The sequence below is a fragment of the Heteronotia binoei genome, chromosome 12 (assembly GCF_032191835.1).
Source record: "Heteronotia binoei isolate CCM8104 ecotype False Entrance Well chromosome 12, APGP_CSIRO_Hbin_v1, whole genome shotgun sequence".
In the NCBI taxonomy this organism is placed as follows: Eukaryota; Metazoa; Chordata; class Lepidosauria; order Squamata; family Gekkonidae; genus Heteronotia; species Heteronotia binoei.
Genome location: NC_083234.1, coordinates 27,643,793 through 27,668,227, shown reverse-complemented (window position 1 = coordinate 27,668,227; position 24,435 = coordinate 27,643,793). Strand labels below are relative to the sequence as shown.

The 24,435-nt window shown below is 45.1% G+C and overlaps 1 protein-coding gene and 1 non-coding gene across 2 annotated transcripts in view; one reads left to right on the top strand and one right to left on the bottom strand.

Moving 5' to 3' along the window:
• Positions 1-24,435, top strand: part of VSIG10L2 (V-set and immunoglobulin domain containing 10 like 2) — a 31,178-nt gene that overhangs the window by 1,139 nt on the left and 5,604 nt on the right. The window contains exons 2-9 of the mRNA XM_060251721.1: positions 2,103-2,254; positions 6,863-7,210; positions 8,843-9,118; positions 9,706-9,981; positions 12,657-12,917; positions 14,315-14,575; positions 16,046-16,336; positions 19,703-20,008. Of these exons, the coding sequence (XP_060107704.1) occupies positions 2,113-2,254; positions 6,863-7,210; positions 8,843-9,118; positions 9,706-9,981; positions 12,657-12,917; positions 14,315-14,575; positions 16,046-16,336; positions 19,703-20,008 (2,161 nt within the window). The 5' untranslated portion in view covers positions 2,103-2,112. The remainder of the gene's footprint in view (positions 1-2,102; positions 2,255-6,862; positions 7,211-8,842; positions 9,119-9,705; positions 9,982-12,656; positions 12,918-14,314; positions 14,576-16,045; positions 16,337-19,702; positions 20,009-24,435) is intronic.
• Positions 14,037-14,111, bottom strand: TRNAI-GAU (transfer RNA isoleucine (anticodon GAU)). The gene has a single exon. It is a non-coding gene; the product is annotated as a tRNA-Ile (tRNA).

Below are 24,435 nucleotides of genomic sequence, written 5' to 3'. Positions count from 1 at the left end.
CTCAGAGATACACCAGCTTTAGGGGGTTTAGGATTGGACTGAGGCTTCAGTCTCATGCACATATATCCTGGGAGTAAATTCTGTTGAATAAAATGGGACTTTCTTCTGAGCAAATGTCTATAGCCTCAATGCAGCCCTTCTTATCATTGCTATTATCCTTTCCCACGAAATAGCTGGCCTTCTGCCAGTCTGATGGAAGGTGTTGAGTCTAACCAGATCTGTTATGATAAATGGGGCCTCCAGAGGATTTTGTTTTGAATTAAGGTGTCATTTTTGCACTGTTGGCCATAGAGAGTTGCTAGGATATGACTATCCAGGTACAGCTCCAATAACTAGCTCACATTACACTGTAAACTTGGAGCATGTTCCAGCCAGAGTTAATTGCTTGAAAATCCCAATAAATACCTTGGGAGAGATTTCAGCAGAAGCTGAAGCCTTCCAGTAGAATCAGTGGTGCATGTTGCATCCCTGCATGAGTAATTGTTCTGGTCTTTCAGCCGGGAGGCATGCACAGAACGTACAGTATCTGGTGACAGGAGCATTGGCTGCTGAAAGAGTATGCCTGGAAAACCTTTTTGGTCTCTAAAGTGCTGCTGGACTCAAATTGAGCTGTTCTACTGCAGACCAATTCGGCTGCCCTGTGAAATGATACATAGAACAGTGACTCATGCAGCATGTAAATGATTCTTCTTACTGTTGTTCATTGTAGCTGCAAGTTTGTTGGGGTAGGATATAAGCTCTATCTGCTGATGGATGGCCAGTCCAACTACCCAGAAGATTTGGCCAGGGCACTACAAGCTGTGGCAGGGTGGCTCTAACAGAGTCGACTGAAATTGAATCTGACGAAGACAGAGGTCCTGTACCCAAGTCGTGGCGGTCCAGGATCCGAGGCCCTATTACTGACCTTTGATGGGGCGCTACTTACACCGGCGCCCAAGGTTAAAAAAAACAACAACTTAGGGGTACTCCTGGATTTCTCTTTAACTATGGAGGCAGCCACTGCCAGATCAGCCTTTTATTATCTTCAGCTAGTAAGGCAGTTGGTCCCCTACCTCGAACGCAATGACTTAGCACAGTGATCCACGCCACAGTCACCTCGAGACTGGATTACTCCAATGCCCTCTACATGGGGCTGCCCTTGTCTCAAACCCGGAAGCTCCAACTAGTGCAGAATGCTGCAGCCAGGTTGTTAATGGTTCTTCCACTATGGGAGCACATTCAACCTGTGCTGAAAGTGCTGCACTGGTTGCCCATTGCATACCGGATTCGTTTCAAAGTGCTGGTTCTTACCTTCAAAGCCCTATATGGCCAGGGACCTGCATACCTTAGGGACCGCCTTTCCCCACGTTTCCCAGAGAGCACTTCGGTCTGGGTCAAAAAACCTACTATCAATCCCCAGCCCTAAAGAGGCCAGGCCCATGACAACTAGAGCTAGGGCCTTTTCTGTAGCAGCCCCACACTGGTGGAATGAGCTCCCAGAGGAGGTCAGGGCCCTGTGAGAGCTCATACAGTTCCACAGGACTTGTAAGACGACACTCTTCCACCAGGCATTTGCAAGTTAAATCATTGGCTACTATAGTCTCCGAAAAATATCTGGACCACCTCTTACAATCTGCTCCATATAGAATATCTGGACCATTAAGATCCGCTTTACGGAGAACACCTAGCTGGAATAGCAAGACAACATACTTAAGATCACAGCACCTGAAATGAAATGTCAATTTCTATGTTTTAAATTGTTTTTGCTATTTTAATGTTTTATTTTATGTTTATATTCATGCATATGCATGACCATGTGAGCCACCCTGAGGGAGGGGAGGGGGATACAAATTGAATTAAATAAATAAATAAAAATAAAGTAAGAACTCTGAATCCACACAGAATTGTGGGGTTGGGGTGAGAAGAAAGCTGTTTGGAAATTTCATCTATCCAACCTTCCCTTTCAGGATTCTGTAAGTTTTCATAATCTTGAGCCAGCCTATTTCCTTGTCTCTCTGTTGTTATCCCCTTTAAAATGTTTCTGAAGTCTTTCCAACATTCTGCACCTCTTGGAGCATAGTCTTCACTAGCCCCACTGCTCTTTTCCTCTGGTTGATTTACAGATTCAGTTGCATGCCTTGTGGCACTAATAAGCATATAGAAGCCTCTGTCTTTTCTGTGGATGGCCCAATTTTAGGAGCTTTGCTGATTGGCCTGAGCCACCCATATTTACTGTCAGGTACCATCATGTATCCAGTTTCAACTCAGACAAAAGGTGGGTCTTAGTAATCAGAAGTACAGGTAACGCTGCTCCAGGAGATCTGATATCCTGATATGTCTAGATTTGAAATGCACAACCCAGATTGTCTTTTTGTAACTTGGACTGCTTCCAAAATAAGGCTGTTGTGCTCATCCAGAATCAACTGGAAATGGGTCTATTCCTACGGTTCCTTGAGGCACTCAATAGAGAGTTAAATTCCCCATTACAGCCCTGTAATGCCCATCTCTATCGCAGAGGCGAATGCAGAAAGCATATATCTGCACATGACATAGCAAAACATGAACATTCGCTAATTGGTTTTATTTATTTTTTATTAAAAGAACACCCAGCTAGAAAACAAAAGCAAATAATAAAGAAAGAGCAAGTGCTGGTTATTGAAAATTAAATTAGTGGTGGTGGAGGGGGCGGGGTTGGTATTGCAGGGTGTGGAAGGACAGTGATGAGAAAGGCCAGAATCCAACCATTGACAGGGAAGCTGGAGGTGAGCAGGACTGGCCCTCTACCACCCAGTTCTGTTGGGCTTCTTTGTCATACTTCCCTTCTCTCTCCGCAGTTGAGGCAAATAGGGGCTCTATTCTCCCTTGTAACAAAGAGCCATCTGCTTGGGGATGGTTCTCTGTTGTGAATTCCTTGTGGCTGCAAATGCAGAATCAGTCATAGCTGCAAAGGAGCTTGAAGAGCAATGGAGCAAAACCAGCCAGGTAAGTGCAGCCAAGGGCAACAGACTCCACAATCTTATCCTTTCTCTCCTGGCCCCCACTGTGGCTCCCATGAAGCATAGTTTGACTTTCTTGCATTTCTTTTAACCACATGAATGCCGATGAGTCAAAACGTGCTGTTTCCACGAGGAGTTGGCCAACTTGCAAGGGTGTGTGCAGGAAGCAGCAGAGTGTGATTCTCTACTGCTCTTTTGCTGCTATTGTGGGCTTCTGCTGGTCAGAAATGGAAGATGGACCCAATGTTTCCTGTCAGAGTTGACTCTCTGCTGGTCTATAAACCTTGATAGGTTCTTTGCCAACTTCTGATGCCAGTTCTGGAAGTGAGATTTGATTCTCAACACTTGTCCTCTCTTTTCCAGACAGCTGGTTTCAGCAATTTTAGCTTTTTACAAAGGGAATCTTTGGGGGCTAGGCAAATCAAGGCGGCAGGGCAACCAAGAAATGAAGACCAATCAGTGGAGGATGAGGGTTTCAGCAACCATATCATGCACTTTCTTGCAAACCACTGCTCTTCATTGGCTAAGTCAACAGCACTTTGCCATTCCAGACATGAAAGGCTGGTGCTGTAACTGCAGGCAGAAACTATGTCTTGGAAAAAAACAAGAGGACAGTAGGGTAAACAATGGTACACAAATGTCAGCTGGATTCTCTGGAAAACCTGACTAATCGAATGGTGTCTGGGGAAAAAAAGATGGCTGCAGCTTTGAATATTTTCAATCCTTTTTCCCCCAGAGACCACCCAATGAAGATGTTGCATTTGAGATGGGAAAGTCGGCTAGTTTTTCTGCTGTTTCAAAAAAAGAAGCTCCTGCATAATAGATCAAGGAAACGAGATTAAGGAGAAGATAAATGAATAATTGAAAATTAATCAGGGGCAGTTCAGAGTAATCTGAGACTAATGAGGGCTACATTTCTGCGTATGGGAGGCTGAAAGGAGAGAAGGAGAGCCCTGCTTCCATATCACGGAGGTTAGCAAGGTCCGCAGAAGAAGTCTGAATTGGAATAAGTAGCATCAGAACCGGAGGAAGCTCTGCATAGGCTTAGGGAGAGGTGCCAGCCAGCTGGAAGAAGCTAAAGGCGTGTGGCTTCTGGCTCCTTTCTCATGCACTGACATGGAGCAATGGGTTATGGATTGGCAAGGAACCTACAATTTAGGAGCCTGCTGAAAATCTTCTACCTCCTCCCCACAGTGGCTTATGGTGAGTAACACACCGGAGGTTTTGCCAGGATGGCTGCCGTGCAGAAACAATGTGTGCATCTGAGATGGGAAAGCAGCAAAGTGCCCTTCACATTGAACAGATTTGCTGGTTGCCCTACAGGATCGGACCCATGGGTCTGACTGATCCAGAAGTGCACCCATGCCTTTTTTTGATGTAATGGAATGACCACATACTTACTGTTGGATTTTCCTGTGTGGACAGGACAATCCTGTTGCAAATGGTTCCTGTCGCTCTAGGGGAGTGCAGTCTCTAGTGATGGGTGGAAGCAGCAAAGATTTCTGCTTCCAACAGCTTTGGTACCTCTAAAAGACTCTACAAATAGAGCCCCCTGCCTCCTGTTTGTCTCCAGCATTTGGTACTATGAAGTATACTGCCTTTGAACATGGAGGTTCCATTTACCAATCATGAATGTTAGCTATGAGTTTGTCTAATCCATTTGAGAGCAGAGAATAAGGATGCCGATCTTCAGGTGGGACTTGGGATTGCCCTAGAGAAAATGGGTACTCTGGAGGTGGACTCCATAGCATTGTACCCCACTGAGGTCCCTGTCCTCCCCAGGCTCCATACCCAAATCTCCAGGAGTTTCCCAACCTGGATCCAGCAACCTTTCCCCCTCCCCATCCTCTGTTGGTGGCTCTACAAAAGAACCAGCAGGGTTTTACTAGGCAAATTGCACTGATAACATCACAGAGTCACATGGGGGATGCCCAATTCGGCACCCCCAGAAGGCCAGCACCCTAGACAATTGCCTAGTTTGCCTCATGGCAGGGCCAGTCCTGCTCCCAGAAGAAGTCTGATCAAAAGTCCTTGTGGTGGCCCGAGGCTTTGTGGCATATGAATGATCAGCCCCACTGTGCTTCTAGATTCTTTCCTGCTTTTTAATGGTATGCTTCTGTCTTATGGGTGGTTTTTTAAAATGTTGCTTAGTTCAATGGCCTGCTTTTTAAAGGGCTTGGGTTTTTTTTTTTTAAAAAATTGTGACATAGTTTTAATTGTAAGCCATCTTGAGCAGGACTCTAAAGAGATGGCAAAGAAATGCCTGTCCCTTCGGTTTGCCAACCTCCAGGTGAAATGTGGAGGTTTCTTGGAATTTTAGCTGATCTCCAAACTGCAGAGCTCAGTGGCCGTGGAGAAACTGGCTGCCTTGGTAGGGTGGACTCGGGGGTACTGCATCCCTGCTGAGATCCCTCCCTAACGTGCCCCCACAGGCTTCACCCACTAATCTCCAGGAATTTTCCAGCCCAGGACTGACAATTAAAGTGGCCAGCTTCCAGTTGGAGTCTAGAACTGATCTCCAGGCAATGGTTCCCCTGGAGAAAATGGTTGCTTTGGAGCATGGCTTCTAATAGCATTATACCCACTGAAGTCTTGCCCATCCCAAATCCCCTCCCTCTCCAGGCTCCATTCCCCAAATCTCCAGGTATTTCCAAGCCCAGAGTTGGCAATATCTTAGCTGGAGTGGTGATACCTCCAAGCTCAGATGGGTCCTTGAGCAAAAAAGCTATCCTCCTGACAACTAGCTCCAGCTGAAGCTTCCATCGACAGCCATTAGCAAATGTTTGTCTGTCCAGGGCTTTTTTTGAGCAGAAACACACAGGAATGGCTGCCTTGGAGTCAGGGGTGAGTGGCCTAATATGCAAATGAGGTCCTGCTGGGGTTTTTCTACAAAAACATTGTGTGAAACAATGGTGATATCAGGGGATGTGGCCTAATAGTCAAATAAGTTCCTGCTGGGCCTTTTCTACATAAAAAGCCCTGTGTATGTCACTTGAGGCAAAACCACAGCGACACACTCATTTTGCAGTATTCAGACAACAAATGCATGATAAGGAGTCAGGCCAATCATCTCTTAGCCTGTGCTATCCTGACTGGTAGCATCTGTGTTTTCTTCAGACATTACAGGGCTGAGCCCCACAGACAAAAAAACAAATGTCAGTCATGATTCACACAGAGTAATGGCATAAAGAAAAAGTTGCCTTATGGTTGCAGAAATGAGGGGAAGGGTAATCTGGGACCCAGCTAGGTTTGCCAGCTCCATATTGGGAAATGACTAGAGATTTGGGAGGAGGTGGAGACTGAAGAGGGCGGGGCTTGGGGAGGGGTGGGAATTCAATGGGGTAGAATGCCATAGAGTCCACTTTCCAAAGTGGCCATTTTCTCCAGGGGAACTGATCTCATCTCCTGGGACCCAGTCCCTTCAAGAGCAACATAAGTAGATGATATATTAAGTCCTGCTCTAGGGTTGCCAGCCTCCAGGTGGGGCCTGGAACTCTCCCACTTTTGCATCTGATCTCCAGCTGGCAGAGATCAGCTCCCTTGGAGAAAATGGCTGCTTTGGAGGGTGGACTCCATGGCATTGTACCATGCTGAGGCCCCTCCCCTCCCCAAACCCCACCCTCTCCCAGATCCACCCCCCAAAGTCTCTGGGTATTTTCCAACACAGACCTGACAACCCTATCCTGCTCCCCAGAAAGAATGCTGCTGGGTGGGGTGGGGGTGTTTTTCTCTTATATCTTTATATGAAATATTCAAATTCTTTGGAGTGAAGCTGGAAATTGAATGAATTAATGAATGAGGAGCCAAGTGCTTGAATTCTTTTTGAAATCCACTGTTGTTTCTTCCTGAGAGAACCTCGTGCATCTCAAGTTCTCTGCTCCCCCTAGGTCAGCTGCTCCCTTTGGAAGATGCCCAGTATGAGGAGCAGGTGGTCAAAGGAGTGCGCGATCGCTCCGTGCGGCTCTTGTGTGGTGACGTGGTCCTGCCCATGGTCATCTTCTGGAGTTTCACGAAGCTGGGCTCCCTCATTCCCAGGGCTGTTGCCATCAGCAACGGCCTAGAATCCAAGGTGGAGAAGGCGGCTGCAGTGTTGGGGGACGTGACCTTGAAGAACAGCACCTTGGAGATCGAGAACCTGCAAATGGCAGCGGAAGGGCGGTTCATGTGCCAGGCACTGTATGAGGAAGATGAAGAGATCAAAGCAGTTTATTTCTATATTGAACTCATTGTCTTGGGTAAGTCAGTGCATCTGAGTGAGGGGGTGGAGAGATCATTCTTGCTGTAAGAGCCAGAGTGGTGTACATGTCAGACTAGGACTGGAGGGATCTGGGTTAAAATCTTCAAATCCCAAAACTGAATGGGGACCATGTTGCTGGGGGAAAGAGGGGGGGGGGCTAATCCTTTTCTTTAGATGCACCAGAAATAGCAGTGATGGTGAGGATTTAGTTTGGGAAAAGATCAAAAAAACATTTATCCTCCCCTCCCCGTTACTGCTTTTAAAAGAAATGTACAGTTTTAGAGCCTTGAAGCTAAGCAGGATCAGTCACAGATGATACCTGAATAGGAGACTACCAGGGAGGATGGGGTTGCTCTGCAGAGGAAAGCCAGGGCAAACCATCTCTGCTCATAGCTTGCCTTGAAAACCCCACTGTCCTGGAGGCTCCATGACTCAGTTGCAACTTGATGGCAATTATGTTCTCATTGCAGCCATTGTGGTGCAGTGACTTGATTGCTGGACTGGGTAGATTATATTCATAATCCCACAATTTGGATTGGAGTAGATTTGGGGACAGAGACCTGAAACACCAACACTAGCGGGTGATGTCATTGGCTCATGCTAAACTCCAAACAGAACCTCCTGAGGCAGCTCTTACAAAGTTCCTCTCTCCCCACATGAAGCTGCGTTAGTCAGGCTACTGGTCATCTAGCCAAGGATTGTCTGCTGTGGTTGTCCGTGGTTCTCTGGATGAAGCCTTCCTCAGCACTGATGCCTCGGGTTCCTTCTTCAGCTGGAAAGAATGGGGATTGAACCTGTGTGATGTTAGGCTGGCAAAGCATTGCACTCTGCCACCAAGTTGTGGCTTCTCCCCAGAACAACCAGATCCATTTTAGATTCAGGTTTCTTTCACATGGGCACATTTCTCTGTCTTTGCTTCCAAACTAGAGCTCTCTCTTTTGGAGCATCCATACAATTTCACTCTCTAATAGTCCACTTTCCAAGTTTCCCCCACTTGTCATTTCTCACACCTGGTTTACTATGATCTTTTCAGACAGAAAGCAATTGGCATGCTAGCACTCTGTCTGGATGGGAGAGTTTCACGTTTTCAAAAGTCCCTTCTACAGTCTCTACCATTTTCCATCCATCAACTCAGAACTACCAGTCCCCCCTCTGCACCACCAGAGAACTTTTTTAAAAAAAAACATACCAGTAATTGCTACAGCATTATAGCATTATAATAGAAGTGCTATAGCAGTTATATACATACATATCCAGACAGACAGATAGATAGATAGATGATGGACAGACAAATAGATGATAGATAGATAGATAGATAGATAGATAGATAGATAGATAGATAGATAGATAGATAGATAGATAGATAGATACAGAGAGAGAGAAAGAGAGCTTTCTGTCGGAATGCTGGGGAAAATAGCAGGGGAAATGGCAGTAGATGGAGGAAAGTGCACAGAAGAATTTCACTCGGATGCTCTGTTGCCAATGCAAAATGCACAGAAGCAGGGAACGCAAAACAGAGAATCCTTGCTGCGTGAATGCAGCCTCAGTCTTGGGGTACAATTTAGCAGCAGCCTGGCTCTTATGGCCTTCTGGCGAGAGCAAGCTCAGGTCTATGTTTGGTCTCTCCCAGTTCCTGTTTCCAAGCCCTTACTCCAGATGAACAATTCGACTCCTGTGGAAGGTATGTCTGTACTGATGATGTGCATCGTGAAAGAAGGGACACCCCCTGTCGAATATTCCTGGCAGCGCCACACTAACCGAGATGGCATGGTGAATGTCACAGAAGCTGTGGATGATCTCGTCAATATCACATCAGCTAACAGGACTCAGATGGGGTGGTATACCTGCACTGCCCAAAACGAGGTCAATAGCCAAACCAGCGACAGTATGTACCTTGATGTCATCTGTAAGTAACTGCACTCCCAAATGTCTCATCACTCCTTGTTATATGTAGCTTCATGTTCAACCATGTCTCAATGTTGCAAAGCACTGGCAGAAAACAAATCTTAGATGCTTCTTGAAGCACGTAGGGGGGTTAGATGGCTCCAGTAGGACTGGAACTGAAAGCAGGACTGTCAGATACAAAGCATAATGGTAAGTGTCTGAGTGCCATTATCAGCTGTGTCCTTGCCAGGGCTTTTTTTGAAGTAGGAACGCCTTTGTAGATTAGGCCACAAACTCCTGTTGTAGCCAATCCTCCAAGAGCTTACAGGGCTTACTGTAAGCTCCAGGAGACTGGCTACATCAGGGTGTGTGTGGCCTAATATGCACAGGAGTTCCTGCTACAAAAAATGCTCTGGTCCTTGCCTTGCTTGAATCAAAACTGTTGCCTGCTCCACTGGTTAGTTTTTACTGGTGTGTAAAGGTTTGTTTTAATTTGCTTTGAATGCTGAGGTCACATGAGATGTTGTACATGATGTTGTATAGCATCATGACCCATCTCAGGCATTGAACCATCCATTCTCATTCATTCTTCAATCCTCTGTCCTACAGATGGGCCTGACGAGCCAGTGATCAGTGTGGAGCCATTTGCCATTAACCAACATGGCTTCTCAGCCAACGAACAGGAAGAAGTGATCATGACCTGCCTGGCTCCTTCTAACCCGCCTAGCCACTACATTTGGTTCTACAACAGCTCCCAAGTCTACTCTGGCCAAAAATATGTGATCACCAGGATCTTACGAACTCAGACAGGCACCTATACCTGCCTGGCCCAGAACACTCATTTGAACACACGTACTCAGACCACAATCGTCTTGACGGTCTATTGTAAGTAATTCCTTCCTACGTGTTGGGCATGAGGCTCTGGCATGTGCTGTCGCACCTCTTTTCTCTCTGTCTCCTGCATTTTATTTCCTTCTTGCATATTGCCCCCCTGAAACAGCTGAAGAGGCATCTGAAAAAACATCCCAAAAACATTGTGTAGAACATCAGAGGGGATTAACGGTGATTGGGGCATCTTACAGAGATGGTTTCACCGCTGATGGTCCTTTGATGGTCAAAGCAAAGCAAAGTTCCACCTGCCCACGGCAGAAGGTTCAGTCTGCAGGACTAAGCTGAAAAAAGAAGGATGGATATCTTGCTGTTTTGCTACTATATGTACTGGGGTTTTCTGTGTATGGGCCATGGCAACTTTGCTGTTCTTTCTGGTCAGACTTTTCTAATTTGGCTCTTAATGCAAAAGAGGAGTGGAGGAGGGAGAACAGAAGTTTGTTTGTTTTAATTCTGTATTTAAGTTTGGGTGCTTTTTTTTTTAATTCCATATTTATTTGTAAAGTACTGCAACTGATGGTGAGATTTATCACAGTTTTAAAGAGGGAAAGGTTTTTACCAGATATATTTGTAGATTTGAGAGCAGTGGCTGCAATGGCTTCTTTGTTTGAAGCCTGGAATATATACTAGCTTGGATCAATATGTGAATACGTGAGCATTTTTTGTCTATGCATGTGGCAGAATCACATGGTACCAATATTTCTGAACTGTACTGTCTTCTTCAAGAAAGGAGGATTCCCTGCATAGAGGAAACTTGCACATCCTAGACATTGCCCGCCTATACGCAGGGATCTTTTTTGATGGTGGAGAATTCAGATGTTTAAATTCAGCCATGTGCAGTCTGAAAAGATGATCCATAAAAGATGCACTGCCTGCTGTACGTGTAGCTAGGATCTTAGGTAATATGGTGCCAACCTATGCTTTTGTCTGCGTTCCGACACAGACGACACTGGAAAGACATAGAAATTAGGCCATAATAATGGAATGAGATGTTCATGCATGAGGGATTCCAAGAAAGAAAACAGCCTGTGAAAAATATGAGATTCATGGCTGGCCATTGACGTAAAGATTTTGTGCTGCTCTAGCCAGAAAGGTGACGCTCTGCCTCTCTTGCTTGTGATGAAACCTCTGACGTCTCAGTTACAGGCATGTGGGAAAGGATATGATTGGGGGAGGGGAGTGGAACTGGCAGAAAAAGAGCAGCCAGAATGATCAAGACTTTGGAGCATCTTCTGAAGGAAGAGAGGTCTGCAAAGTGCAGAACTTTTCTGTTTTTGTTTTTTTTTAAATTACTAAGGTGATGTAGTGTAGTGGTTAAGTGTGTGGACTCTTATCTGGGAGAACTGGGTTTGATTTCCCACTCCTTCACTTGCAGCTGCTGGAATGGCCTTGGGCCAGCCATAGCTCTCGCAGGAGAGGGCAGCTTCTGTGAGAGCTCTCTCAGCCCCATCTCCCTCACAGGGTGTCTGTTGTGGGGGAAGAAGAAAAAGGAGATTGTAAACTGCTCTGAGACTCTGATTCAGAGAGAAGGGTGTGGTATAAATTTATGGTCTTATTATTATTCAAGGTATAAGATTTTGTGTACCTGCACACTTCTTCAGATAGCTGAAGAAGTGTGCATGCACATGAAGTTTTCTACCTGAAATAAAATTTTGCTGGTCTTAAAGGTGTCACTGGACTCAAACGTTGTTCTGCTACTTCAGACCACCATGGCTATCCACCTGAATCTAAGGAGATGCGTGTTAAGGGTTTATGTATGCAGGCTTTGTTTGTAGAACAAGCCCAGCAGGAACTCATTTGCATATTAGGCCACATCCCCTGATATAGTTTTACATAGGGCTTTTTGTAGAAAAAGCCCAGCAAGGACTAATTTGCATATTAAGCCTCACCCCCTGACACCAAGCCAGCCAGAACTGCTTTCCTCCTCAAAGAAAAGCCCTGAGTGTATGCATGATGAACAACATTAAATAGAAAGAGCTTTGGCTTCCTGTTCTGTGATATTAGAATTTGGGATGACCCAGTGAGTCTGGTGAGCAACAGACTGAGGAAGTGCTTCTTGCCACAGTACAGAATTAACATGGAGTCCATCACTGCATGAGGACATAGCCACAGGCTGAAGGAGAAGCCACAGGCTTTGAAGGAGGGGGCGTGGTGCTGGACAAATTCATGGAGGATGAATCCATCAGTGGCTATTAACCAGAATGGTTCCATGTTCAGGGCAGGCCTGTTACCTTTATGGTCTGCTTGTAGTCTTCTTGGATGCATATGGTTGGCCATTGTGGGAAAAGAATGCTGGGTTAGATGGATCATTTCTTCTGACCCAGCAGGACATACCTGGCATAGGCTTGTGCTAGCTTGTATATCTGATGGGGTAGAAGATCCCGTAGAAAGATGGTAGGAAGGAAATATGCTCCCATGATGTGCCTCCCACACCTCTGTGAGTGCCGTGCAAAGGCTGAAGGGAAGGACCAACCAAGTAGTATCAAAGAAGGGGACACACAGAGAATTGAACAAGTGTGTGGGATATGAGACAGGAATGGCAGGGCATCGTTCCCGTTTGCCTTCGCCATTATGCTGCCAAGTCTACACCAGGTAACATAACCTCCCCCCCCCCCTGGAGCTGGTAATTCCTTGTTGCTTTTGATACTGTGTTTGCCCTCCCCCATGCACAGATCTGCCCCAAGGGAAGCTCAGCTGTATGCCGTTGCCGGCCGCCAATTTTCGAGACCTCGCTCTGCACTGTTCGTGGCAAGGTGGGTTCCCCCTGGTGCAGCTGCAGTGGGTGAAATCCAAAGAGGACAGAAACAGCACGGCAACCACTTCCAATGCCACCCTAATCCTGCGGGGTGTGGATGTTCGGAATGGGAGCTCGTACACATGTCTTGCCTCCCATCCAGGGCTTAGAGAGGACGCTGTATGCCGGACAACTGTGTGTAAGTGCCAACTTCCTCCATCTCCTAGAAAACGTTCCTGAAATCTGTGTCCTGAAACTCGAACTTCATCTCAACTCTGCCATGTCCTTCTCTTGATCCTGGTCCTTTCTGAGCCAAGTCAGCAGTGGTAAGGCAGATTCAAGGCACAGAGCTCACCTAGAGAAATTTGGGGAAGGCCAAAATCTTATCCTTTCCCCATTGGTAAAAGTCTTTGAGGTAAAATGGTTAGAGGAGCTGGGAAATTGGGATTCAAATCTCCACTCAACCATGCTTTAGCGTGCCAGACTGTGTCTTCCCAATCTGCACCACATCCCAGCCTGTTCTTATGACTTTACTGTTGGTATGATCTGTGGATATCAGCAAGCAAAGCTTTTTCCAGCTTGGGGGTGCACAGTATTTGCTACTTTTGAAAGAATGAACCAAATATTTATTTAGAATATTTCTGTGCCGCCTCTTCAGAGTTTTGCCTGAGGCAGCTTGTAAAGAAAAAAACACGGTGTAGAAGACAAAACACTAAAAGCACAAAGTTTTAGAAACAGAAGCAGCATAAAACCAGAAATATCCACAGATCAGAGCAGACCATTAAAAATGTGTTAAGATCAGGGTTGTAGCCAGCAGGGGGGCACAGGGGTGGTGCCTCCTGTAGAATCTGCAGCACCTCCACCCAATCTTCTCTAATATCTCCCTTTCAGGGTCTGTAGGGGGCACCACCCCTGTGCCCCCCCTGCTGGCTATGGCTCTGGTTAAGATAAACCCCTCGTTAAAAGCCTGGATAAAAAACATGTTTTAGCCTTGTGCCTAGAAGAAAGTGAAATAGACACCAGGTGAGCCTCAAGGGGAAGGGCATCCTAAAGGCAAAGTGCCACCACAGAAAATGCCCTGTCTTTAATCATCACCCACCTCACCCCTGGTGGGCTGGATATTATGGGGAGAGATGATATTGTGAAGCTGAAGGTACAGCCACAGGGTCTGGTTCATATGTACATATGCAGCTGCTGCCTTATACTGAATCAGACCCTTGGTCCATCAAAGTCAGTATATGTCAACTCAGACTGGCAGTGGCTCTCCAAGGTCTCAAGCTGAGGTTTTTCACACCTATTTACCTGGGCTCTTTTTAGTTGGAGATGCCAGGGATTGAACCTGGGACCCTCTGCTTATCAAGCAGATGCTCTACCACTGAGCCACCATCCCTCCCCAAAGACTGGTACTTTTCTGGGAATACAGTGACCCCTTTCATTACCACCATATGCCTTTTAAAGCAGAACAGATGGACCTCCTGAGAAAAGCCTCCTGATTCCTCCATGTTAAGCCACTGTAAAAGATACTGGGCCTGTCTTTATCACAAATGGTGACCTCTCTGTCTGCAAGCTTCCTCTAACGTTCTGTTTGTGCTGTAGGGGTTCCTGGTGGGAGCCCCTCCTGTTCGGCAGTGGCAACAAAGCAAAATGAGTACCTCATGATGACCTGCGACTGGCCAGGAGGACTTCCCCGGATGACGCTCTGGTGGCGAGATTGGCGGGAACATGTGCTGGGAGTCCTGAAACAATCCCACAACATCCTAGTCCTGAAATCTAACCGCACCCTTGGAGGCAAGAAGTTCACCTGTATGGCAGCCCACCCGCTCCGGGCAAAAGCTGCTCAGTGCTATGTCCGGTTGGGTAAGTGCAGGGCTTTTTTTGAGCAGGAACGTACAGGAATGCATTCTGGCTGGCTTGGCATCAGGGGGTGTGGCTTAATACACAAATGAGTTCTCTTCTGGGCTTTTTCTACAAAAAAGTCCCATGTTGAACAATGGTGATGTTGGGGGTGTGGCCTAATATGCAAATGAGTTCCTGCTTGGGATTTTCTACAAAAAAGCCCTGGATGTAGCCAATCATCCAAGAGCTTATAGTACAGGGCCTGCTGTAAGCTCCAGGAGGATTGGCTACATCAGGGTTGTACTGATGAGCTACCTCAAGGTTGTACTGGCTGGCGTGGCACCAGGGGGTGTGGCCTAATATGCAAATGAGTTCTCTTCTGGGCTTTTCCTACAAAAAGTCCTATGTCAAACAAGGGTGATGTCAGGGGGAGTGGCCTAATATGCAAATGAGTTCCTGCTGGGCTTTTTCCTACAAAGAAAGCCCTAAGTGTACAAGTCTTTATTTTAAAGGCCTCATTTTAAAGAGGTCTCTAGAATGGCTTATATGTGTGTGTATATGTGCCATCAAGTTGCAACTGACATGAGGGCACATCTGGACATTGGGACTCTCAGAATGCAGTCTTGTTATTCCAAACATCCATAGTCTGTTTGGGCATTAGTGCTGGAATGCCAACATTACACGCATAGCAGAAATGCACAAATACTTAAGTCATGTAAATGCATGAAAGATCTTTTTACCTGCCGGCATCACTTTGAACGCAGGCCTAAGAGAGATGCTGGAGGGGAGGAATACTGTTACAGCCTCTTCACCATCTCTGGTGGCCCTACTGCTATTCCATTTCTGACTATACCTCATGGATATTGAGGTGATTCCAAGGGAAATACAACTGAAATAGAAATTAAGGGAAACAGTGTCACCTTTCACCCTTGATAGGAACAAATGGGGAAACTGGTATGATTTCTGTGTCTTTAATATCCATCAAATGAGTTCTTTTTGTTTTAAAAAGGATTCAGTTCAGCCTAGCTTTCTATCACCTTTTTGTCACATTTAAATACCCAGGGCAAGCCTTAGATCCCATAGCCCTCCATACAAGAAGTGTTTCTCACCACCACTCCTATTTTGAAATCTGGTTTTTAAAAAATTGCATTCATGGCCCATTTTATGAGGCAGGATTAGCTCTTGGTTGCACTTTGAGAAAGACGTAGGCAAGCTGTCTGGAGGGCCGTGAAAATGATCAGGGGTCTAGAAAACAAATTCTGCAAGAAAAGGTTGAAGGAACTGAGAACGTTTAGCCTGGAGAAGTGGGAAATATAATAATACTTTTCAAATACCTCAAGGGCTCTCACATTGAAGAGGGCAAAGACTTGCTCTCTGCTCCTCCAGGGGGCAAAACTAGAATCGAAAGAGGGAATATTTCAGATGAACATCAGGAGAAACTTCCTAAGAGTAAGAGTGGTTTGACATGGAATAAATGGTTTTTTTCCACAGAACCTCCCAAGCTTGTGGTAGAGAGAGCCAAAATGTCACTCTTTGAAGGCAGTGAGGTTCAACTTTCGTGCCTCCTCCAAGGAGCTTACCTGGGCTCAGAAGTCTTCTGGTATAACAACAAGAATCAAGTCATTCGACCAGATGCTCAGAAATACAAGTTGCAGCAAGAGAATGCTTGGTTTAACTTGACACTCCAGGATACGGAATGGATGAGGGACAGTGGAACCTACCGCTGTGCTGCCCTGAATGCTGTGGGCAATGCCTCTGCCACCATCAGCCTCCAGGTGAAAAGTAAGTAGATGCATACTGGGGAAGTATGGATGCTGTGGGTGGTTATGGGCCAAGGAGACCTGGGGAAAGACAATTGTAGCTGTGATCAGGTCCAGCAGTGTGTTCATTATGTGGAGTTAGGTTGCGTTCAAACATCATACAGAACCATGATTTTATTAACTGTGGGCTTCTGCAGGGTTTCCAAGATGGTGCTCATTGATCTCCTTCCTGGTGGCACCAAGTATTTTTAGAAAGTGGGCAAGACCCAGGGCTCTTTTTGAGCAGGAATGCATGGGATCTTCTTTTACCAGGATAAAAAAAGAATAATTCTTTTAATAAACTAGTAAAGCATTATACAACTAAACAGTTCTTTTTGAGCAGGAATGCAGGTGGCCTGGCATCAGGGGGTGTGGCCTAATGGGCAAATAAGTTCCTGCTGGGCTTTATTTGCCCATTAGGCCACACCCCCTGATGCCGAGCCACCCAGAACTACATTCCCATGCACCCTTATTGTTGATAACTAGAAAGATTCCCAAAGAATATTCACATAAACATGATGGTTGGTGGGAGAACTACCCTTGGAACTCTCAAACATACAATAGCCCAAATGGCATACAACCCAAATCAGCACAATTAAAAATAATCAGCAGTATTAACAACAAACACAAGAATGGCTTTTCTGCATTTTCATTTTCCTTCCTTCTAAATTCATGTTTCTTTTGGGATTTTTTCCTGTTCTGTTTGCATTTTACTCCATCTAGTGGTCGATTCAATATTACACTGATTTATTTCCAGCAAATCTCCCTGAAATTTAAACTGTAAGTTTTTATTTAAAATAAATTGACCTCAGAAGGGAGCAAAATGCATGTAGAATATAAACTGCCCCCCCAAAAAAGAAATGGGCACTTAGAAGTGAGGACAATGAGAATGCAGAAAAGCCCAAGAAAAGGTGTGGAATAAATTTCAAGAGGGAGAGGTTTTCTTCATCTCACCCCCTTTTCTCAGTGTAATTAATCTGTGTAATTTGCTTCCAGGGAGCCCAAAATACACAGTACAACTAGTGTGCATAAAAGAGACCATTTCAAGAGATGCTGTTTTTCTCCAGTCTTCATAAATAGCAGCACTTGCCAAAATTCTCCTCTGGGATTATTAAAGGTATAGAAGGTCTGTCCCCTTCTGAATCTAAATTTTACAAAGTTTTATTGATTTAAACTACTACAAGACAGAAGCATTGCAGAGGGTACATAAAAGAAGGGGAAAAGAGAGAAAAAGGGGCATACAGAATGGGAAAAACAGAAAACAGAAACCAGTACAAATATATCAGTTATAACTCCACCTCCCAATATAATACTCAAATCTTTCTACCTACAAGTATAAAAATCTCCTTAAATGTTACCTTCCTTTCTTCCTTTACCAGGATAAAAAAGAATAATTCTTTTAATAAACTAATAAAGCATTATACAACTAAACAGTTCTTCTTAAACACAAATCAAATATAACCAATTAACAAAAATATATTTTTTTTCTTACAAAACTGTCTTATCAAATTTTACTAGATTAACTTACACCTATAACAAGCACAAATTAGGTTATTTTTAGCAAAAGCCCTATTGAGGAAAGCACATGAAAATCTTTTCTTTGTTCATAACAAATTACATGGAGTAGATCAAATACAGCCAATTACTTTATCTATCTCTATCTAAACCATTCCTCCTGCAAACGTATTAAAAGCAAGTCTACCAAATTACCACATTGTTCAAATTCTGTAGTAGTTATGCTCTCCAGCTTTTCACCATTGATCCTATTTTCACATAATTAGAAACAGTCTCTCTAAATAGGCAAACTGTCAGTGTTTACTTATTCACCGGAAAAAATGAGAGAAAAAACAAACAAAAAGATCCAGATTCCAAAGTCCTTCTTCCCAAGGGTTAAAAACTTTTAAGTTCCTTTAGTTTCTGCGTCCAAATTATATCCGAGGCAGCCCATTTGTCCGTAGTTTATCTTCTGGTGTCATCTTACATTTCTTAGTCAGAATTCCTTGTTCAGCCATTCACCAAAGCAGAGAGAAAAAATCCAAAGTCCTTTTTACGAATAGCCTTCCAAATCCAGATTCGCTGATTGAAGTGCAGTTTTTCTCTTCTCAACATGGCCTACCTCCTCAACCGCTGAAGAGAGAGTTCATCGCCATTTTCCCTTTTCCATTTGATCTTATTACTGCTGAACATCCGGTGAAGTTTTGAAAATGTGTCAGAGGAGACCATTTTTGTTTTCCTTTGTTTGTTTCGCATAATAACAGTTTCCCCTTCTGCTTTCACTGCCACCGATTCACTCTTTTTAGTGCAGGACCCCTGTGGATTTGCCCTTCCATTAGCTGTTGGATCCTCTTCACTCAAATCATTAGCTGTATGCATAAAATAATCTCTAAGAAGCTGCATAAGTGAAATGAAATCTTCCTTTAACGATCTGAGATTTGCACAAATATCTTTTCCATGTGCCATTTCAATAAATGATGCCATATTAAAAGTCAGATTGTGCATTCAAAGCTCAGTCTCTTAGGTAAGATTGTATTTTCGCTTCTCTCCTGTTAGTCCCCATTCCACAGCAGCTTCAATGGAAGTTGTTAAGAGGCAGTCTTTCAGCTACAGTCAGATAATGAAGACAGAACTTTCTGTATATCCCTTTTGTATTCAGATCATATTGCAAATTCTTGATGGTCTTTGTAATATATATCCAATTAAAGTCAGGGTCAATTTTAATACATATTCAAACCAGTTTGAATAGTTAAGACTGCTCATGACGTTCTGAGGCCTTTTGAAGTAATCTTTGAGCTAGTCTATTGTTGATATGCTGAGTGACCCATCGGGGGGTAGAGTTAGAAAAAAAACCACCTACTTGTTAATTAGAGTCGTCGCTGTAGAAGTGGAGAAATGTTGCTTTAAAGATGTACTGGAAAAAATGAAAGCATAAAGCAATTGGGAGTTCTTCTTTTTCTGCTGATATAACAGCTTTCAAAGCTGCGGAGCTTCAGGACGCACAATGAGCCTCGAGGGCAGTAGCTGCTGACCCCCTCCCCCCTCGTGGGATTCCCATGCCGAAGAGAAAGCTCTCCAAGCTTTCCCTTTGGGAGTATCACTTCTGTGACACCCCTCCAACGACTAGACTTAGAGTTGCTGCAGAGAGCATCTGCAGACAACTCTGAAGCCAAGATGAAGGATCCCAGAAGCCCCCTTCTGAATCTAATCTCCTTATGTAGAGTAAAATGAAAAGCCTTGTTGAGGGTTGTATTCATGCACGGCAAATGAGAAGCTTGAGTGGCAACTGGGAGATGTGGGGACACAGGGAGATTACTGTGCAGCAATAACAACCCAGTCCCTTTGCCTTCTGCAGAATACCCAACCCCTCCTAATGTGACAATTAGCAAGTTGATGTATAATCGCCATCGCACGGAAGTGGAAGTGGAGTGGCAGACTGAGGGCCCGGGTAACCTGACGGGATTTCTGGTCCAGCGGACGGAAGCCAAGAAGGCCCCCAAGAGGCAGGCAATCACCATTTGGGAAACAGCTGTCAGTGATATCGACCCTAATGTCCGTGTCCAGAAACTTGGAGGGCTCGATCCTTCAGTGGTGTATGCCTTCCGGATCCTGGCTGTCAACCACCGAACCAGGGGCCACCCCTCTGAAGTAAAGACACCAGGTGAAGTGGTTAGCTAGGATGGAAGAAATGTTTCTGAAGCTCATGTTGGGAACCAGCTTAGGAAATGCTGTAGTCCTTCTGTGGGCTAGGTGGTGGGTGTAGAATGGCTTCCAAAGAGGGGTCAGGGTGGCAACATGCTTTCTGTGTAGAAAGTCCTAAGACCAATCCATGGCATCTCTAGTTAGCAGGTTCCCAAGTAACAGAGCTAGGAAGGACCCCTTCCTCAGTTGGAGAACTGCTGCCAGTTGACTTAGTGACTACAGTTTGTCTTACCTATGGCTTTGCATGCTGTACCAATGTGGACATCCTGGATCAATCAGTGATCCATCAGACCATGAGTCAATATAAGGCAGTTTAATTAAACTATGAGTTAGTGTGGTCATCTCAGTGTTGGTCACTCCATTGACTGTGGTTAGTTAGGGATCTGGTACCTCAAACTGGGATTTGAAACTGTGGTTTGAAGTTGTTTTATTAATCAGAGTTAGTCTTAACTGTAGTTTACATGGCATATGAATGTGGACATCCTGGTTTAATCCTGGCTTGTTCCCCAGTGCCATCTTCACTGGAATGCTGGCCAAGATACCTATGGATCTTCATGGAGCAAAGAGTTAAGTTGACGAAACTAGCATTTGTTGGAGCAAACTAGGATCTGATCAACTGATTGACTGATTGATCGATCAGTGGCCCAATGATCCATGACTCAGTACAAAGCAGTATCATACACCCACGATGATGGCCAGCAATCCATGATTAAAACTCATTTGCATTCCATGTTATATCAAGGCAATATACAAGCAATAATGACTAGCCAGTTTTATGTGGAGATCTAGGTTCTTCCAGAAATAAGTCAGGACAAAATCTGTGTATGCAAATAGCCTCATATACAAGATGACAGGACATGAGCTACAGTTGTTGCCATCTTGAAGGCAAAAGGAAATTCAAAATGGACAGGATGAAAGTGTATGTTGGCTCAAAGTCCATTGAGAAACATTCAGACATTAGAGGACCATTCCAGAAGCATACCTTTCATCTTCTGATGGGAGACAGTCCACATGCCACCTTGTTTTGCATCATGTAGACCAGTCCTTGGTTACTTGAACTGGAGATGTATTTGAAGTAGCTTTTAGTCTGATAGAAGCTGGCAGTAAACCTTGGGGAGATATGTATCATAATTTCTAAAGAACACTGCTGTGTAGAATATGCTTTCTCATTATTTACCTTGCACCTGTCCTGAGAGGTAGCTTCAGTGATGGTGATGGCGAATTTTGCACAAGGCTGTTCAGTGGGTTTTATGGGATTTTTGCACCTGCTGTACAGAGCTACCCCATAGTCAGTCCTTTGATATTGGTGGGCTTAGCTAGACTAACTATGCATCAAATTACATTGGAATTCTCCTACATGCCTTTTACTTTACAGGCTATAGTACTGTACTGCTAACCAAGAAGCATCATAGTACAGATCCTCTATATCAGGGGTGGTCAACGGTAGCTCTCCAGATGTTTTTTGCCTACAACTTTCATCAGCCCCAGCCACTGGCCATGCTGGCTGGGGCTGATGGGAGTTGTAGGCAAAAAAAACATCTGGAGAGCTACTGTTGGCCACCCCTGCTCTATATGCCTTATCCAATTTCATCATTGACAGAGATGGGGTTTGGTTTCATCCCAGTGGTCTTGTCTGGAGATGCTGTTGCATTTTGTGAGCCATTGGAGGACCCAGTAGCTTGACAGACGATGAATCCTTAATGATTCACTCCTAGCCCCTTGGCATTAAGGTTTCATGTATATACACATCCCTGCTCTTCTCTTGGTAGAAATTCAGGTGAGGCGGGAGAAGCGAGAGCATCTGGCCAAACTAGGACATTCATCTTGCCTGCCACAGAACTGCTTATCAAAACATTATACTACAGGCAGGGTTTTTTTTCTTGTAGCAGGAACTACTTTGCATATTAGACCACATCCCTCTTATGTAGCCAATTCTCCACGAGCTTAGTACAGGGTCTACTGTAAGCTCTTGGAGGATTGGCTACATCAGGGGTATGTGGTCTAATATGCAAAGGAGGTTTTGCTTCAAAAAAAGCCCTGGCTACAGGCATGGCAGTGACTAGAGATGGACTTCCACAGATTTCCTTGCCTGAGTGTTAATCATTGGTGAAAGCATTGTATTAGGGTTGCCACATCCTTCCTGGCAACCGGGAGGAAATGGGGGTGGGTGGGAAATGGCTTCTACCATATAATTTTTGCCCCAATACCAGAACATCGGCATGATGTCACCAATGTGATGTCACTTCTGGCGCATGCCGGAAGTGATATCGCCAAGTTGCTGGCGATATAGCTTGGGCCTCCCACATCTCCTGTTAAGTTCCCTGGCCTGCCAGCTGATCAGCAGTGGGGGCAGGGCCTGGTCCTTGGGATCCCCTGCCTCCACCCATGGGGTTGGCAACCCTACTTTTGTATCAATAAGTTGCAAGTTCATGAAAAGTAACATCAAGATGGTGGCTTTCAAAATGGCAGCCCTTGTTAGAAATCAGGGCTCATTTCCATTCTCTGACCTCTACCGATTACTATGTATGCATAGCTAGTGTTTCAGTACTTCACTGGCTGTGTCTCATGTGGAAGGAGGGAGGCTTCATAGCTTTTCAGATTCCCCTGAAGTTTTATACAGTGGCTGTTTATCTGATCCACTCTGCCAATCTAGTTTGTGGTTTAAACACAATAGGAGGGAGCAAAGCCAGGCTAGGTGAAAACAGACAAAGAGGGCCAAGTTGGAATGTTATTAGAATGACCAGAAAGAACCTGCATTGGCAACTGCTTTGGGTCTCTCTGTGTTTCATTGTGATGCTGCTGCTGCTGCTCTGCTTTTGCATTCTGGTTTAGCTTGCTGTTCTCTTCCTGTCTTGCCATAATGCATGAGGCTGGATTTAGACTTGTGAATCCAGGCAGTGCGGGGTGCTGCATGCCACTCTCGGGGCGGGGATTAGATCGCAAAGGGCAAATTATATCTGATGGGTTCTGACGGGATTGTCATTTCTCTGCCCCATCTTCTCTGCTTAATTGCATGGTTTGGTTAATCCTTCCTGCCACAGGTCATTTTTTTTCTTCTGGGAAGTGTACTCCACCCTTCTATATAATAGTTGCCACTGGGCCCGTTGTGAAGTAATGCCTTTCCTGGCTGGCTTGGTTCCTTTGAGAACTGTTGCCTGCTATTTGACTGGGTGTGAATCTTGCTGCCAGATTTCCTGAGCATGAAATCAAGATTTTTTTAAAGCAGGGCATCAAAATCTCAGGATCCTAGGAAACCCATGGCATTCAAAAGGGTACCTTAGCAGTGGAGAGATGCCCTTCGAATTCACCCATTTATGTTTTCTCCTGCATAATCTCAACCTGGCATACTGGTTTTTAGTGACTGAGAACATACAAAGAAACTGACATTTTGGTTTGAAATTGTGACCGATTTCTTACTAGGCTTGTTCTGGTCTTGGAGCCCCCTGCCCCGCACTTCTGTCCGATTTCACACAAGGTGCTGTGGGGCTGCAACTTGCCTTGCCTCTTTCCCATGGCAAGCAGGATCCTCTGAAAACCGGTTTCTGCTTGCCATGGGAAAGAGGCTGGGCAAGTCATAGCCCTGCAGCAGCTTGTGCGAAATCAGACAGCAGTGCTGGGAGGGGGGGGGAAGGGCTCCAAGACCTAGTGCTAAAGTGGTCTCTGTGTTTGATACAGTGGTTAATAACATAGAGGCTTGTGTGAATGGATGCAGATTCCCTTTAACTGTCACAGTTCCCAATATATTTTGCAGGAGCTGCAATTTCATGGATATGCTCAGTTCTCTGGTCCACTTCCTAGTGGGGAGGGGAGCACTTCTTAACCTGGTTTAAATCTGTGCTGTACACATTGTTAGGGCACAACTACAGAGCAGCTTCCTACATTCCTAGAGTGGCTTTGGAAATGACCCTGTTGCAGAAGAACAGGAAGGGCACAAGGAGCGCTTCCTGTTTTGGCGCAGCTCAAAAAGAGACACTGCGCATCTCACCCATGCAAGTCCCTTTCTGAATGTTACATCAGCCCAACGGAACAAGAAACAGACCTTAGTGGAGCTGCCTATGGCTTAGATAAAGTCAACCACCCTTTGGTTCCTTGTCCCAGCAAGCCCTGAGTTTATCTCTGTACAGGCTAGGATGCACTCATCTGCAACTAATCACAGGAGAGTGAGAGGATTAGAGAATGCATCTCTCCTAAACACTACTCTAAGCTGGTTCTTCAAGCAACATAGCTTTTGCAGATGGCTTTATTACAGAGAGCCCCGTGATGCAGAGTGGTAAAGCTGCAGTACTGCAGTTGGAGCTCTCTGCTCACGTCCTGAGTTCGATCCCAGCGGAAGCTGGTTCAGATAGCTGGCTCCAGGTTGACTCAGCCTTCCATCCTTCCGAGGTT